This window comes from Phalaenopsis equestris, unplaced genomic scaffold (genome assembly GCF_001263595.1).
Source record: "Phalaenopsis equestris unplaced genomic scaffold, ASM126359v1 Scaffold000754, whole genome shotgun sequence".
In the NCBI taxonomy this organism is placed as follows: Eukaryota; Viridiplantae; Streptophyta; class Magnoliopsida; order Asparagales; family Orchidaceae; genus Phalaenopsis; species Phalaenopsis equestris.
The window spans coordinates 217,448-233,687 of record NW_018165194.1 but is presented as its reverse complement, the minus strand read 5'-3'; the positions used below and the strand labels follow the sequence as shown (position 1 = coordinate 233,687).

General features: G+C 32.8%; 1 protein-coding gene across 1 annotated transcript in view; it reads right to left on the bottom strand.

Moving 5' to 3' along the window:
* Positions 1-1,106: 1,106 nt before the first annotated feature.
* LOC110030718 overlaps positions 1,107-16,240 on the bottom strand; it is a 30,070-nt gene continuing 14,936 nt past the window's right edge. Inside the window, 6 exon segments of the mRNA XM_020733600.1 lie at positions 1,107-1,492; positions 4,038-4,252; positions 14,304-14,390; positions 14,573-14,664; positions 14,743-15,597; positions 15,955-16,165. Coding sequence (XP_020589259.1) covers positions 14,648-14,664; positions 14,743-15,597; positions 15,955-16,165 — 1,083 coding nt within the window. The 3' untranslated portion in view covers positions 1,107-1,492; positions 4,038-4,252; positions 14,304-14,390; positions 14,573-14,647.

Sequence of the window (16,240 nt, the reverse complement as noted above, 5' to 3'; positions counted from 1 at the left end):
TATGGCTCTCTCTGGTTTCGATTTTTCTCCAGTCTTTAGTAGATTTATCTCTTTGCTCATTTTTGTTCTTATCCTTTTTTTTCTTCTGTTCATAGATGTTTTTGGTTGGGGCCTTTTTTTTGACTCACTTGATCTAGTACCACCTTTATGGTTTTGGAAGTAGATTCTTGGGGCCCTTCTTTTTGCTCATATTGATTTTGCAGGTTCTCTAAATGATGATTCAAGTAGTTGTTGCTATTCTCTTGTTTTTCAAAGTGTTACCTCGAAAATGCTTCTTGGATTATTGTTGATTGGTGATTATCTGATTGCTGATTCGAGGAGATATTGTTGTTCTATCATATATTAGGAGATTTTTCTCAAGATTTTTGTTTGGAGATGCTGTTGCTCGGAGCACACTTTTTAAAGATTGTTTAGCTGAAGTTGTTTATCTTAGAGGTTGCTTCTTCCTTTCCAGTTCTCGGCGAAGTTCTCTGGTTGTTGCACTTTGTGTTGTGGATCCATTTTGGAGCTTATGGATGGTTGAACTTTGTCGATTTTTTATTGTTGGGTTGCTTGTTTGTTTGGGTAAATTGCATTTTGGCTGCCACTGAAATCTACGTTTTCGAACCGGCCCTGATTAGGTGTGGTGGCAATTTTTTAGCAGCGGTCAAACATTTTTTTTTAAAAAAAATTGCAATAGTCACAGCGATTTTTTGAACGTCATATTATTTTTAAGCAGCTTTACAATTGTTTATTAATAAGTTGCAGCTGCCCTAAACAAACCCTGAATTGCTCATTTCCTTGCATCAATTGACTAACAAGATAAGCTCTCTTTCGAAAGTAAATTGATTACAATGAAGTAAAATTTACAGCAGCTTTTTTAAGTTGACATTGCATTCACTCAACCAGCGCTCAATACAAAGAAAATACTAAAATGAAGTTTTAAAATAACAACATCCAAAGAGTATAGTAAGGCAATTTTCAAAAAAACGAGGCAGGATTTAGGTTATGATTAAAAAGATTGAAACAATCATCAAATAAGGCCAAACAAGAAATTAAAAATTCTAACATTTGCTAATCGATAAAGTTCAAAGCACATAGCAAATACAAACACTAAAATTGGTGGGTAATGTAAGGCAAAGTGCAATAAGCTAAACCATTTACAAAGAAAAAATGCAACAAATTCATCATCAGTTTTAGGCATGAGTTAATGCAGCAAAATATAAATAAGTAAATACCTTGGCTCTTGATCAAGTGCTCAAGGAAGAAAAACAAAAATTTTAGTTCTTGGGGCTAGACAATACTAAAATGTTGTTTCCTTTACTCCGTGTCAAGATCACCAACATCACAGATTGATGGCAGCGAGGCGACTGGCGAGAGCCGAGATGCCCCAAGTAGACCTGTTGTGAGTTATGATTGGAGTGCGGAGAGCCACAATTAGGGCTTGAAGTTGAAGCTTCGCACGGCTTTGAATTCGAAGATTTTGGTTTTGGACTTTAGATTTCATATTCGCCTTATTGAAAACCAAAATCCAATTGTTCCATGGTTGCGGAGATGAGTATGTGGGTAAAAAATAGAATGGAGGACATTATGATTAGGCATGAAATAAAATTAGATTTAAATTCTTTATTTTAATTTCAATTATTTGGCTTAGCAGTTAAATTAAAATTAGAACCGAACAAATAACCAGTAACCGAATGTTGAGATTTTCAACTTCAAAAAGAGAGATAAAATTTTAAAATCGAACCAAATCAACCAAATATGTTCCGCTCGATTTGGTTTTTCGGTTTAGAGCAAAAAATGAACACTCCTAATATTAAATAATTAAGTAAACGACTATTTTTCATTTGAAATGCCTATCTAAATTACCTTGCTCTTTTTCTAAAAGATTATACTTTTTTTTTAGATTATTACTCTCTTAAAGTAAGTACATCAATGCATTCATTTCCAAGCTCTACATAGATAATCTCTTTGCATACCTCTTGGAGACCAAGTCCTCTCCTCAGCATTACGGGGCTTATTTACAACATCCTCAGAGCAACTTTAAGATGATGTGATTATATATGAGTTGGCTTCGAGAACCTTCTTTTTGTGAAAGCTTCTCCTTTTCTGTCTAATATATTGTATTCTCATCTCCTATAAGTTTTAGAATTTCCCATCTAACATGTCCATGCTTTTGAAATTTGATTGCATATAATTCATTGCTCTTCATAAGAAACAATCTTGATTTCTAATTTAAGAAACTTTGCCTTGGTCATACCTTCGATGCTTCTCAATTATATGTGAGGTGGCTCTTGTGAGTCATGAGCCTATAAAGGGTTTCTTTTATTTTCCCTCCCCCTCTTAAATTTTTATCCCTTCATAGTATGATCTACTCCTCAACTATAAGAGAATCAAACAAACAAACAGGTGAAAATGTAGTCAAATTCTTGACCTCAGTAATAGTCATAGTCTTAGCATCATTTTCTTTTGGTAAACATTTAAAACTCTTTAACCGATATTGATCATTATAGATTCCTAAGAGAATACAATATATTTAGAAAATCTATAAAGTGAATATACATATATCAGAAAAAGATTTAAACTACCTATACAAACTAATTAATTCTCATGTATAAACCAATTCAAGTGAGCAAATTTGACTTTTAATAGAGCATTAATAAGTAATAATCACTTTTGTAGTAGTAAGCATAAAAAACTCTTGTATAATCATCCAACAAGAGTGTACAATATAAAATATTATGACCTCTAGCATTAAACTTTCAATCATATACTTATTATCATTAAAACCAAGTTAATGTAACTTGAGACTAATCTTCCTCTTTGTTATGGTGTGAAACCTATATTAGCAAAAGGTATAATGATGGTGTAACATGACTTCACACAATTTCTAGTAAGACTATCATTGTAATTAGTTCTAAAAAATATGAAATGAATACCCTCATTAAATTAAAATTAGTATTAGCAAAGCTCCTCCTAAATGAATGCATCCATTTAGCAATGATGTCAATATATTGATTTATCCTCCTCTTGACAACATCAAAATATCAATTTGGAGAGAGCACGCATCCATCAAATTAAAATTTAAACAAACAAATAACCTAAAATGAGAATCTAGCATTCCAAGCCTTATTCTTAAGATTATTAAATCATTCTTTAGATAATAATTTTGTAAAAATATCAAATATTAATAAATTAGTATTAATCAATTCAATGTCAACATCAACTCTATAAAAATGATCCCTAATAAAATGATATTTAATTTCAATATATTATTTGTTTTAAATGTGATTGTTTTATCTGGGATTTCACGATATATAATATATACAAGAAAGTGAATGTTGCAGTGATAAATAGGATTCACAGTTGAGTTAATAGCATTAGATTTGACAAACTTGAGTAAGATAAATCCTAACTTAATTTCATAGCCTTCTAAGTAATATTTTAGCCATAAAACCAAAGCACGTAATTACTTACAACTACATACTCAACTTATGTGGTGGATAAAGCCACAAAATTCTATGTTCTAACCAAAATATAAGCGATGATACCTAAAATTGGCATATTCTAAAGGTACTATTTTAACCAACCTTGCAACTATTAAGTAAATAAGTCATAAGCTATTGAGTTCATGGGATACCACAATCCTAAATTATGCGTGCCTCAAACAAATTGAAGTATATTAAGGTGGATTTTTCTTGTTGCTTCACATAAAAGGCTAAAGAAAATCATTCATTCCTCCCATCAAACTAGTTTTAAATTCCATACTAATGGTCAATAAGAAATCATGGCACAAAAACTTGTCAGCACATTCAAATACTATCCTATTTTCATACTTTAATTGATGCTTAAATCATCTCTTAGGTACTGTTTGAGATCAATTTCTATTTTCTATTTTCTATGTTTTATTTTTGGAAACAAAAAATTTAAAAAAAAAACCCTTACTTGTTTATTTATTCTTTTTATTTTACTTTTAAAATACATGAAACTTGTTTTCCAGAAATCAAAAACACAGACTTTGTGTTTTCGTTGTTTAAACATGTTTTTCGGAGCATTACCTGTGCGAGGCTCCGTCACCCGCAGCATGCCGCCTGTTGCCTGCCGATGGCCGCTCGACGACAGCAATGATGCCTACGCCTTCAGGAGCTCGCAGCCAGCCGTTAGCCCCGATTCTTTTGCTACCGCCAGCAACCTGCCCGCCTCTTGCCCACTGCCTCGTTGCTCCCCCAAGCCGCTCGTCGTTGCCCGCTTCCCACACAGGCAATGCTTCGTGCTGGGTGGAGCAAGAAAAACTTCATATATGTCATGGGTGGAGTAACTTAATACTATAGCGTCACGTAGACAATTGTTTTATAAAAAGTATAATTTTTTCTCTAAAAAAAAAAATCTAACCAAACATGTTTTATATTTTTTTATTTTTGAAAACATATAAATCATAACGGTACTAAACGAGTTTTCTAAAAAAATAAAAAACAAAACAAAAATAAAACAGACTAAAAAAATTAAAAAATAAAGAATTGAAAATGATCCCAAACAGACGCTTAGATTTTAAAAAAATGAAAGTTGTGTCTACTCTAATTATAGTAAATTCATTATCAATTTAAAATATACTTAATTTATTATATCATGTGCTAGAAGCATGTTTCAATGTATAAAAAACTTCAATTTATACGCATGATTTCAAACTTGTGCCTCTCATAATATGAGGATTCTCTACAAAGTCATCTTGATCAATAAATCTATTCATGAATACACTTTTAACATTTATTTAATAAAGTTAAAAAAATACTAAAACAAACTAACACAAAAAATAAAATAACTTAACAGCCCTTAGTTCTCTTATAGGTGAAAAAAAAATCTTCAAAATTTATGGATTTAATATAGTGCAGCCCTGTGCAGTTAGTATAGCTTTGTTTTTAACACTAAATACTAAACCATCGAAATTATTTCTAAAGACTCATTGTGTTGCAATCGCATTTTGATCTTGGGTTTAAAGATTAATTCTCAAGCATCATGATGCGGGGCATCAAAGTAAAGCGGCAACATGTGCATCCCAGATGACTGTACCAAACCAGTCCAAGCTTTCTGAGGGGCCGATCGGCTCTAGCAAGGGGAGTACTCCTTTCCTATTGAGAGAAATCCACTCTTAGTCATTCTAGGGTTATTTATTTGCCCCATGGTGTAGGTTTGCAGTTGTTGTCCTAAGATTGTTGGAGACAGCCGTCGACATCTCTGCTTTCCCTATCAGGATTGTATCCAGGGGTCCAAGTAGTGCTTGATTGTATCAAATTGCTGATATGGAGATTATCATTTCCCTACCTTTCCTCATCCTTTGCACATCACTCCCTGTCAACCTCCTTTGCAGCAGGAGCCCATGACAACTGCTATCCTACTGTTTTTTGCAGTTCCAGCAACCACCAGCCGCCGCCCAAAACACATCGCCTGCTGCTTAACCCGCAGTCCAACCCACTTCCCTATTTGTTGCCACCCCAGACAGCAAGTACGCATTATCTTCCTGTTGTTTTCCCAACTGTCCAGCCCACTTCCCTGCTTGATGCTGCTTAAGACAGTGAATGATGCTTCCCCACTAGGGCTGTAAACGAGCCGAGCTTGAGCGAGCGCAGGCTTGGCTCGTGTTCGGCTCGTTCGAAATAGCTCGTGTTCGAAATTGACTCGTGTTCGAAATTGGCTCGTGAATAGTGAATAGTCTGTTCGAAATTGGCTCGTAAAAATTAAACTGAAAAAAATAGATGTAAAGTGTGAGATTTGAACCTGGACCAAATATATACAAAAGAAGATATTAACTACATTACCACACAAGATGTTATGATTTAAATTTAGATATACAGATATATAATATATTATTATATAAATTATATATATAATATATTATTATATAAATTTTTTATTTCGAGATAAAGCGAGCCGAACACGAGCGACAAAGAGTTGTTCGTGTTCGGCTTATTTACTTAACGAACGGGCCGAACACAAGCTACATAACGAGTCGAACACGAGCTGTTCGGGAACAACGAGCTTCTTTGACAGGCTTTTTTCCCACTGTACCTGCCACTTCTCTATTTTGCCACCGCCCTTCCAAGCCCCTAATAACCACCACCACCACCTTAGTTGTGTATAGTGTTTGTTGTAATTTCATATTTCCAATCGTTCGATTGTAATTTCTTATTCGAATTCCACAATAAAATTGTTTTCCCATTTTTGTTTGGTTAAATCCCAGTATCACATCATTCCTAACAAATTTATGATTGTTACAGTCCCAAAAAATTTCTTATAAAACTTCATCAATTGATTTAACTTCAATTTTTTAAAAGAAAAGTTGGAAAACCAACCTCCACTCTAGTATCTTCTAATTCTTATGAACTAGGGAAGGGTCATATATAATTAGTTCCTTAGAATAGCTCTCAGCATGCTTCTACTACTTAGATCGAGATTAATTCATTTGATCTTCCAACTTATGCATTTTAATTATATCTCTATCTTCTCTCAAATCAATTTTTATGAAATCGCTCAAGTTTTTATCAAAGGTCACATGAATAAATTCTTTTATGATTAATTTTCTTCTAATTAAAGCTTAATGTATTCTACTAATTTTCAAATAACCATATATATATATATATCATCAGATTTACCATTAAATTTCTCTAATTGGACATTTCCATCATTAAACATATATCATTTGTAAATGGCTCATTTTAGATTTCTTCCCTTAAAAAAGTTCATGAAGAGTCTTCTATAGAATTGATTTGAAATAAACTCTATCCATCATATAAAGCAATATTAACAACTTTAGCTCAAAAATACTTTAATAGTTTACATACATCGATCACTGACCTTGGTAATTGTGCTAGTTTTATATGCTCTCTTTATAACTCCATTTGGTTGAGAGAATCATTGTGAACTGAAATTATGTCAAATCCTATGTTCATCACAATACTCCTCAAAATATTTATCTTCATATTTTCCTCCATAATCAATCTAAATCCTAGTAATCAAGTATCCTTATTCTCAGTAAATATGCTTAGCAAATTTTCTAAATCTCCAAATACAACAGTCATTTGTTGAATCAAATCTCTTGCGTAGCCAGAGTAATTATCAACTATATTTAAACTCATAATTCCTTCCACCTAAATTGGTTATAGCAATATGCCTAAATAAGTCATAATAAGTAATTCTAAGAGTTTGGAAATATTCCCTATAGTTTTATTCTAAAGAAATTTTAAATATTTTTTATTATCCAAGCATCATAAACCTTATCAAAATTAAAATCTACACATGCCACAATCAAGCGTTTTCTGTGCAAACATAGAAGATTTACCCTAAAATTATTAAACATTTCAAGATCAATAAATTTTTTTTTTATATCTTTGACTAATAAGCAAAGTATTTTCAGTTTCTATGATTATGTAATGTAATATATGAAATGTTATTACTAAACCTATCTCACAAAATTAAATAATTAATTTCAAATTATATTTTAAATTATAATGTAGCAATATTTTTATCTTATAATAGAATTCTTATCAATTGATTTAATTTGTGCAATTTTTTTCTTTAGCATTCTATCTATAGGTAACAAATATTCCATCTCTTGATTTAGGGATATGAATTTTAATTTATTTTTTCATATGCCTTGAACATCAACTATCCAAGCATTTTATTGGTTTTGATATAAAGGTACTCCTACAAAAAAATAATCATAGTTAATGTAGGAATGCAACTATATTTTTGTTCATATTCATTTGTAGTATTATGTAGTCTCGAATGTATAGAGCATTTAGTGTTGGCACACTTCAGTACCCGTGCAAAAATAGATTATGTATAAACATGAGATCCACGAGCATAAGATCAAATGAAATATGGCATCTCCAAACATATAAATTATGCTAAACATTAGTGTTTGCATATGGTTTTGCATAAAGATTATGATGCACATGTGTACTCTAAGTGAGCATGGTATACATTACTCCAAGCATGCATTCTTATAGGTGTTGTAGTAATATAAACATTTGATTTTGAAGTTAATCTAATATAAAATTAAGCAATATATTTTCCTTTTCTAATTTGTAAACTAATAAAGGGTCATCACAACTGATTATTCTTCTTTTTAAATCATCACGCTTAATTTCTCATAAAAATGCATATTTACATTATCATGCTTTTTTCAAAGAAATTACTTTATTTTTAGTTTCTTAAGCTAACAGAAACTATTGGGTAAATCATCTTGTTGTCATCTTGCACGCTTAATTTTTAGTTTCTTAAGCTCTGCATGGGTAATTTCTTCATGCATCTCTTGAGAGCCTAAATCATCTTGTTGTCATCTTGCATCTACAATTTTGAGACAATCATAACTCGCATGTTTAAGTTTCTTATAGTTGACACTATGTGGTTTTAAATTGTGAAAGTTTATCATGATATGTACAACATTCTACATAAATCTAATGCAAATGTGAACAAACATGGTGGTACTGACATCTTAACCTGAAAATACAAAAAAATTAAAAAAAAGGGACCTGGTTTTATAATCTATTTAGAAAATAATAGATAATTTTATTATCATAGTAAAAAAGAAGTTCAAGAGCCTTTAAAGAAAACCAAGAGTATAAAATCAGCAAGACCTGATAATATCCCAATTGAAGTGTGAAAATATTTAGGATATTTGAGAGTTTCTTGGCTTACTAAACTCTTTAACATTATTTTAAAAACTAAAAAAATGCCCAAGGAGTGAAGGAAGAGTATTTTGGTCCCCATTTACAAGAAAAAAGGGGATGTACAAGAGTGTACAAATTATAGAGGAATCAAGTTGATGTGTCATACCAAGTTGATGTGTCATACTCATACTTTAAAATTATGGGAGAGGGTAATTGAAAATAGGTTAAAAAGTATTACAATGATTTCTCATAATCAGTTTGGATTTATCACAAACCAACCCGAGACTTGGAATTAACAAAGGCGGGTACAAATAGTCGAAGAATAAAAATATTAAATTTATATAACTAACATTTTAATAATGAAAGAGCTATAATAAAAAAAATATGAATTAAAGTAAGGCAGTTAAATCTACCTTATATTTGGTTAATGGCATTTTCTTAGCAATTGTTCATCTTTTAATCAATCAAAATAAACATAAATAATTAGTTAAAATAACAGTAAAGAAACAAAACTAATGGATACTCATACACCTAAACTATAGTAATTCAATGAAAAAAAAAACAATATGCATGCCAATCAAACTTTATGTAAATCAATCTAAGATCATTTGAAGGTTTGTACTGTCTAATATGATCTTTCAAAACAATTTTACACATTAAGTATGTCTTTCAATATCATTTAGATATCAATAACTTTATAATTTGTATACATATGCCACAGGAACGCCGTCTAAAATTATGTAAATTAAGACACATTAATATCAATATACTTTTTCATTTACGTGCACGGGTACCTCAGTATTCTCTCGCTAGTACCATAAAAGGGTGACTCCATCATAGTCAAGCATGCACATGCAAGCCTACTATAAATCATTTCATTTACATTCTAAATATCATCAAATAACTTTCTTTTATAACATGCATGTGTAATAAATAAGTATAACTATACAAATCATTCACATTCATTTCTACATGATTAAATTGAATAATAAGACAAAATAATCATATTCTAGTTGCAGAAATAAGATATCTTGACTAATGACATTTAAATGCGAGTGATTTATAAGAAATACAACATTATTATCATAATTTAGAAATAAAAACACAACTTTTTTTTTATGATTCTTGTAGTCACTTAATCCTTGATGATTTCTATTTCGTGTGTAAAAATGCAAAATATATATTTTATCAACTTCATTATTGCTACTAAACAAAAGTCTAAAGTATTTCTCAATTACACATTATTTTAGATATTAATATATATTATAAATTAAAAGACAGATAGAACTTACCTCAATTAAATTTGTTTGTTTGCTCCTTCCTCGATCACCTCTCCCGATTATATTTCCAAAATTCTGATTTAATTAAAATTACTATTAATATTATAATATTCAGACATATATATTAAGCTCATAAGTAACATGCTAAAACCTTAACTCAACTTAACCTGTCTTTATTGTCGTCACCCTTTTCTCGATCCAAAATTCGAACTTTTATAGCTTGAATGTTGATTTATATAAACCTTAAAATTAATAACTAATAATTAATAATATATTAAATTCATAAATTAAAGTTTATTAAACTTTACCATTGTTCGATCTAACTCATGCAAAGCCACACAGTCGTTACCCCTTCCACTGCTTTGATCCTTATTCCTTTGATTGCAACCCAAATAAAAACTGTAAGTCCTCGACACCACCTCCTCGTTCAATCTCGACTTGACCCAACACTGCACGGGAAATTTTCTTCCTTCTGCTTCCTTGTCCTCTACACGACACCCACACCGACTCCTCTATGCTCGATAGTGACGTCGTCGCCATACACTGATGTCATCCCTCTTCTCCTCCTTTTTCCTCCTCTCTTTCTTAGTAGTTGGCTAGGGCACGGTCGAGCACTTGTACACAAAGCTTCTCTTCCTCCAGCTTGCTACCCGCGACAGTCTACAAAACCTTTAGAGGCCTTATCATTCTCGTACGCTCGAGGGAAAGAAAGGAATAGATCGCTTATAAGCCGTACATCACCTCTTCCTCCTTGCTTCTAGATTTTCATTGGCAAGGGATCGGAATAACCCGCACTGATGAGTATGTTGCTTCCTCCCGTGGCTTCAATGTCTACCTTTGCACACAAAGAAATCTGTAGCGTCTACTTCAATAACTACTTCCTTCTTCCGTTTGATTTCTCTCTCTCCTCTTCCTCCCTTTCTACTCTCTTTCTCTCTCTATCTGTTACGGATGATCGCTTAAAGACAACCAGGACAATCGTGATGATTGATTGAATTCTAGCCACCATTTTTTTTCTTTTAAATTTTTTCTATTAATTTTTCTTTTAAGTGGTTATTACAGGATTTATGTCTGGCGGGTCTGTCGTAGATGCTTTACATTTATTGAGAGCTTTGATGGACGATCAACATATGATTTTTATTAATTTAGAAAAAGCTTACCATAAGGTTCCAATAGAAATCCTTTGGAAAGTTCTAGAGAAGAAAGGTGTTGTTATGACTTATATTCAAGTCATTAACGATATGTATACTAGAGCAAGTACTTTTGTTCAAACATAATGAGGACCGAACCAATATTTTCCTCTTTTAGTTGAATTACATTAGGGATCGGCTTTAAGCCTATATAATTTTTGCTTTAGTTATGGATGCTTTTACTGGACATTTACAGAAGGATGTAGCTTGGTGTATGCTTTTCGTTGATGACATCCTTCTTGGGGATAAGACCAAAGAAAGAGTTCAGGAAACACTTTATTTATTGAGGTTTACATTGAAGACTAAAGGCCTTCATCTAAGTAGAACTAAAACTGAATACATGGATTGTAATTTTAGTAGTAGTTCTAGTGGCAAAGTCTAGTGGCAAAGTTGTGTGGCAAAGTTGTAATTATGGGTGATTAAATCATTAAAGGGTGCGATATAGATATCTCGGGTCTATGGTTCAAAGTGATAGGGATATAAATGGGGATGTTATTAGTAGAATTCAAGTTGGTTGGTTGATGTAGAGGAATGCATCGGGCCTATTGGGGCCTATTGTGTGATAGAATGTGATAGAAAAATACCGCTTAGACTGGAAGGAAAATTTTATAAGATGGTGGTGAAACCTGCAATACTCTATGAAACAGAATGTTGTCCTTTAAATAGAAATATAAAACAAAGTTAAGTGTTGTCGAGATGAGAATGCTTGGGTGGATGAGTGGCTTGACACTTAGAGACAAAATGTGAAATGAATATATCTATGATAGAGTTAGTGTAGCTCCAGTGGCAGATAAAATTAGAGAGATTTGTCTTAGATGGTTTGTTCAAATTAAACTTTGACCATCTAATGATCCAATTAGGAGAGTAAATGTTTTAGATTCAACTTATGTTAAGAAAGACTGAATTGAACCTAGAAAGACTTGGCCATATTGTATAAAATACAATCGTAATTTGTTATAAATAAATGAAAATATGACACTCAATAAGACGCAATAAAGAAAAAGGATTCATATAACTGACCACACTCAGTGGGGTAAATGTTTGTTGTGGTTGTTGTCAAACTCAAAATTATTAAATTTATTCAAGCCAAATTGGTTTTAATTTCCACTCAAAGCCGACTCGATTCAGCTCGGATCGAGAAAACACAATTTAGAGCTAACTTGAATTTAATTTCGACTCAACACAACTAAGAAAAATGAAAGATTGAAGGCAAACCTTGAACCTAAACTACATGAACTAACCAAATGGAGAAGAATTCATTTCTATTAAATAAGATTAAGGGTCTGTTTAGAGCACCAGTTGATTATTTGATAGGTAGATTATTCTAATAATCTGCAGATTATCAAAATAAGCTGGCTTGCTGTTTAAAACAGCTTATTGGCAGTTGTTGTTTGATAAATGACTATTCTACCAATGTTTGGTTAAACTGTTTGCAACAGAACTTTATGAGTACAAAAATAAATAAAACAGAACTCACAAATCATTACAGATTAGTTCAAAAAGAAAATATAGAGTACTCACACTATTCATCACATGTAGTCCTCGATTTTGTAAGTTTCCTATTAAAATTTAACTTATGTTAACAAAAGTAGAGGTAGACCTAAAAAGACCTAGGCATGTTGTATAAAAAATGATCTTAATTTATTATAATTAAATGAAAATATGACACTCAATATGAAAATGTGTTAGATATGTATATCGCCTTATGCTTGAAAAGGTGTATTTTATTTTTTAAAAGTTAAACGGTGGCATTTTTTATGTGATGTGCAAGATTTGGGTAGTAAGAATGTGAAAAACAAAATTTAGGTGTTAGAAATGTAAGTTCAAAAGAATTGAGTGGTATTCAAAGTTGAATGTCGAAGCAAGGATCACCCTTAAAATTCTCAATGATGTCTAGGTTAGCAAGACATGCACGGTAGTGAGAAATATCCTCAAAAAATCATTATAAATGAAAAAGAAATTGTCGCTATGGGTTCTTCTCATATTGACATGGAGAATTTTGAAATTTCAAAGTTTCGATTCGCCACCGCCGCCGCAAGTTTCGAAGTTTCGATTCGCCGCCACAACCACTCAAAGCACGGCATCGCATCGTCGGACACGGAGAATTTCGAGGTAAAAGAAATAGCTGAAGCCGGGAGCTACTGAGTCTGCGAGGATTTCGAACAGGAAGCAGAAGTTGTGGCTGTCTGCGAGGATGTCGAGAGACGCGATAGAGAGAGACGAAGGATACGATCGATCAAGAGAGGCGAGGGCGAGGGCGAGGGCGAGCGAGATATGAGAAGGGCACGATAGGAATACGCGAGAATGGAGACGCGGGACGCCGGGGCGATCCCGCGTCCCCGTCTCTTAACAAAATAGCGAACGTCATTTGGGTGCGGTTCCAAAACGCTGGACAAACGCAGTATTCAAACACTCTGCCCCAAACGGGCCCTAACTCTTTCAATATACAATAATTTCATGTTCAACCCATTTAGATCCCGAGTGAGCCAATATAGATTCAAAATTAACTCAATAGATTTGAACTAGATACCCACGCTCAAAATTCCGACTCGAGCTTGTTCAGCTCGCTATTGATTCAAAGGGAAAAAAATTAAAGGAAATTTAGAGCTTCAAGTATTTCCGAAAGAAATATCAGAGAGCATAGCACAGTTGGCCGAAAGATTGCACCCCAAGTGACATAGACCATCACTTCCTAGGGCTAACCATTATTTTAAAGAATGACCAAAAAATAAAATCTTAATTCCACAAATATCTTATAATTAAAATTTAGCTAAGAATGTGAAAAATATCATTAATCACGTAAATCAAAATTAATAGATATACTATTGGGCATTATTAACATCTCTGAAGGTAATTTTGCAGGAGAACTATGGCCTGGCACCGACAAATCAGCTTAAGTTAATTTTTGTATTGGACTAAAATTATCTTCCCAAATCAAAAAAAAATTAGCTTCCCAATTACAGCTACAAAACACTTAGCATGATATGACAACACAAATTACACTCTTCAATAATAATTCATATTTGGCATAGTCAAGCAAATTCATATTAGTCAAAACCAAGGATTTTCAAATGATCCTTGTAAGAATTCTGGTAATTGTTAATATTCTTAACTCTACAATCAATTAAGAGCAAAAAAAACTCGCACATAAAGTGAAAGCAAACTAGAAATGTGGACGGTATCCGTACCGATTGATGCATTCAGCTCAAGTTCCATAAAAGCCTGCTCGATGCCTCGAAGCTCCACCAATTGAGAATATACATATCTATCTATCACTGCGAAATTTCATGAGTTGGCAGAATGAATGAAAACCAGATCCAGATCAATTTCAAGTCGGGCAAAATTTCTAATTAATGATCAAGCTCATCAAAAGAAACAAACTTTCCAATTTGATATCATTGAAATATTTCATATTGATCTCCTTAAGATGTAAAGGAGTAACATGTTTGGAATTTACCTATTTAAAACAACTTTAACGAGCCTCTACAAAATTCAAGACATCTAGAGATACTTCACCATCTTGGATGCTTGATTAACCTAAATTTTTTTCTGCAATACTAACATCACATAAATTATCATGGCAACAATTACAAACTTAAATATTAGCTTGAAATTGCAGATTTATACCTGGATTTGATGCTTCTGGTTTGCTCAACAAATCATCAGTTGTAGAATTGGTGCCAACAAGGCCTTTGGCAGAATCACTAACTGCTGGCTGAAGAAACTGAGACTTTCCCTGAGAAGATCTCTCACTGGGAGCTACACTGTAAGGTTTAGGATTAGCCCCTGATCCATTTTCACAAACTGAGGAAGATATATGAATGTCCTCCTCAGAAGAAACATTTGAATGTCTCACAACATCAATCGATGTGTCAATGCTATCTTGATTTACATTCGAATTTAGTCCATTGGTATCAGGCCTAACTTTCACTTCATTAGATTTATGTGTCCTATCTTCATCAGCTTCAATAAATTCACATTTTTTGGGATTAGGATCATGTGGTATTCCATTGCTAGGAGGTTTATCTTCGAGCTTCATCCGATCTTTATCAGAATTACAGTTTTCAAATACATCTGGAACAGTCGACTCAGTTCCAGAAGTTCCATGTAGAAACTCAGAAACAGGGTGTGGAAAGCAAGGTAGAGCAATCATCACAGGTTCAGGCTCTTTCTTAGGTTCTTCATTACATGGAACTGACTCACTTGAAAAATTTCTTAGAGATGTATCTTTTTCTAAAGGGTTTTCACAGGAATCTGCGTTTAGGTTATTAGATTCAGCATTTGCGGCACTATCAGAAGATCTGCAAAACTGAGCATGACAACCAGATTCTTCTGCTATGAAATTAGAATTAGAGTGATCTAAAACAGGTACGTTGGGTTCTATGGGTTCTGTATTGCATTTTGATGCTTTGCTATCCATGGGCTCTTCAGGTGAACAGTTCATGCCTGCCTCAAAAGAGATCTGGGTTTCAGATTTGTTTTCTGGAACACGAAAAAACAAGTGACTTAAAAATACAAGAGTACTTATCAAGTAGCAAGCTAAAGACAAGCTTAGAAAAAGGGGAAATTTAAATAAGTAGCACACAATTCTTATGTATTTACATATCTGACACCAAAACTTTCATATTTGCATGCATAGCACTTTATTGCTTTAAACCTGCGTATGAAAAAGGTATATTCCACCATTAAAAAGTGGTAATAGTGCTAATTTTAATGTGATATCAAAGATTTGAGTGCAATCTGTGTAAATATAAAAGTTTAGATCTGAGATATGCAAGTAAATTAGAATTGTGTGTTATGTATGTAAATGCCCCAAAAAAAACTAAGTTCTCTGCTTACCGGACTCGAGAATTGAATGCTTCTTTGTTGAGTCATTTAGCAAAGACTTTTGAAGCAAACCAGTGCCAGGGAAAACCAAAATGTTTACAGACTTTAATTCTTGGCTTTGAGAAACCCCAAGTGGCTCAAATCCGAAAACAGTAGTCCACGTGTCAGTTAGCTCGGATATCGCAGGAATAATCAATTTTTTAATACAAAGGGTACGTAGCGCCTGAAAATAAAACAGGAAAATTATGAATCTCAAAAGTTTAAATTTTAGAGATATTGCACAGTAAGATATTTTAAA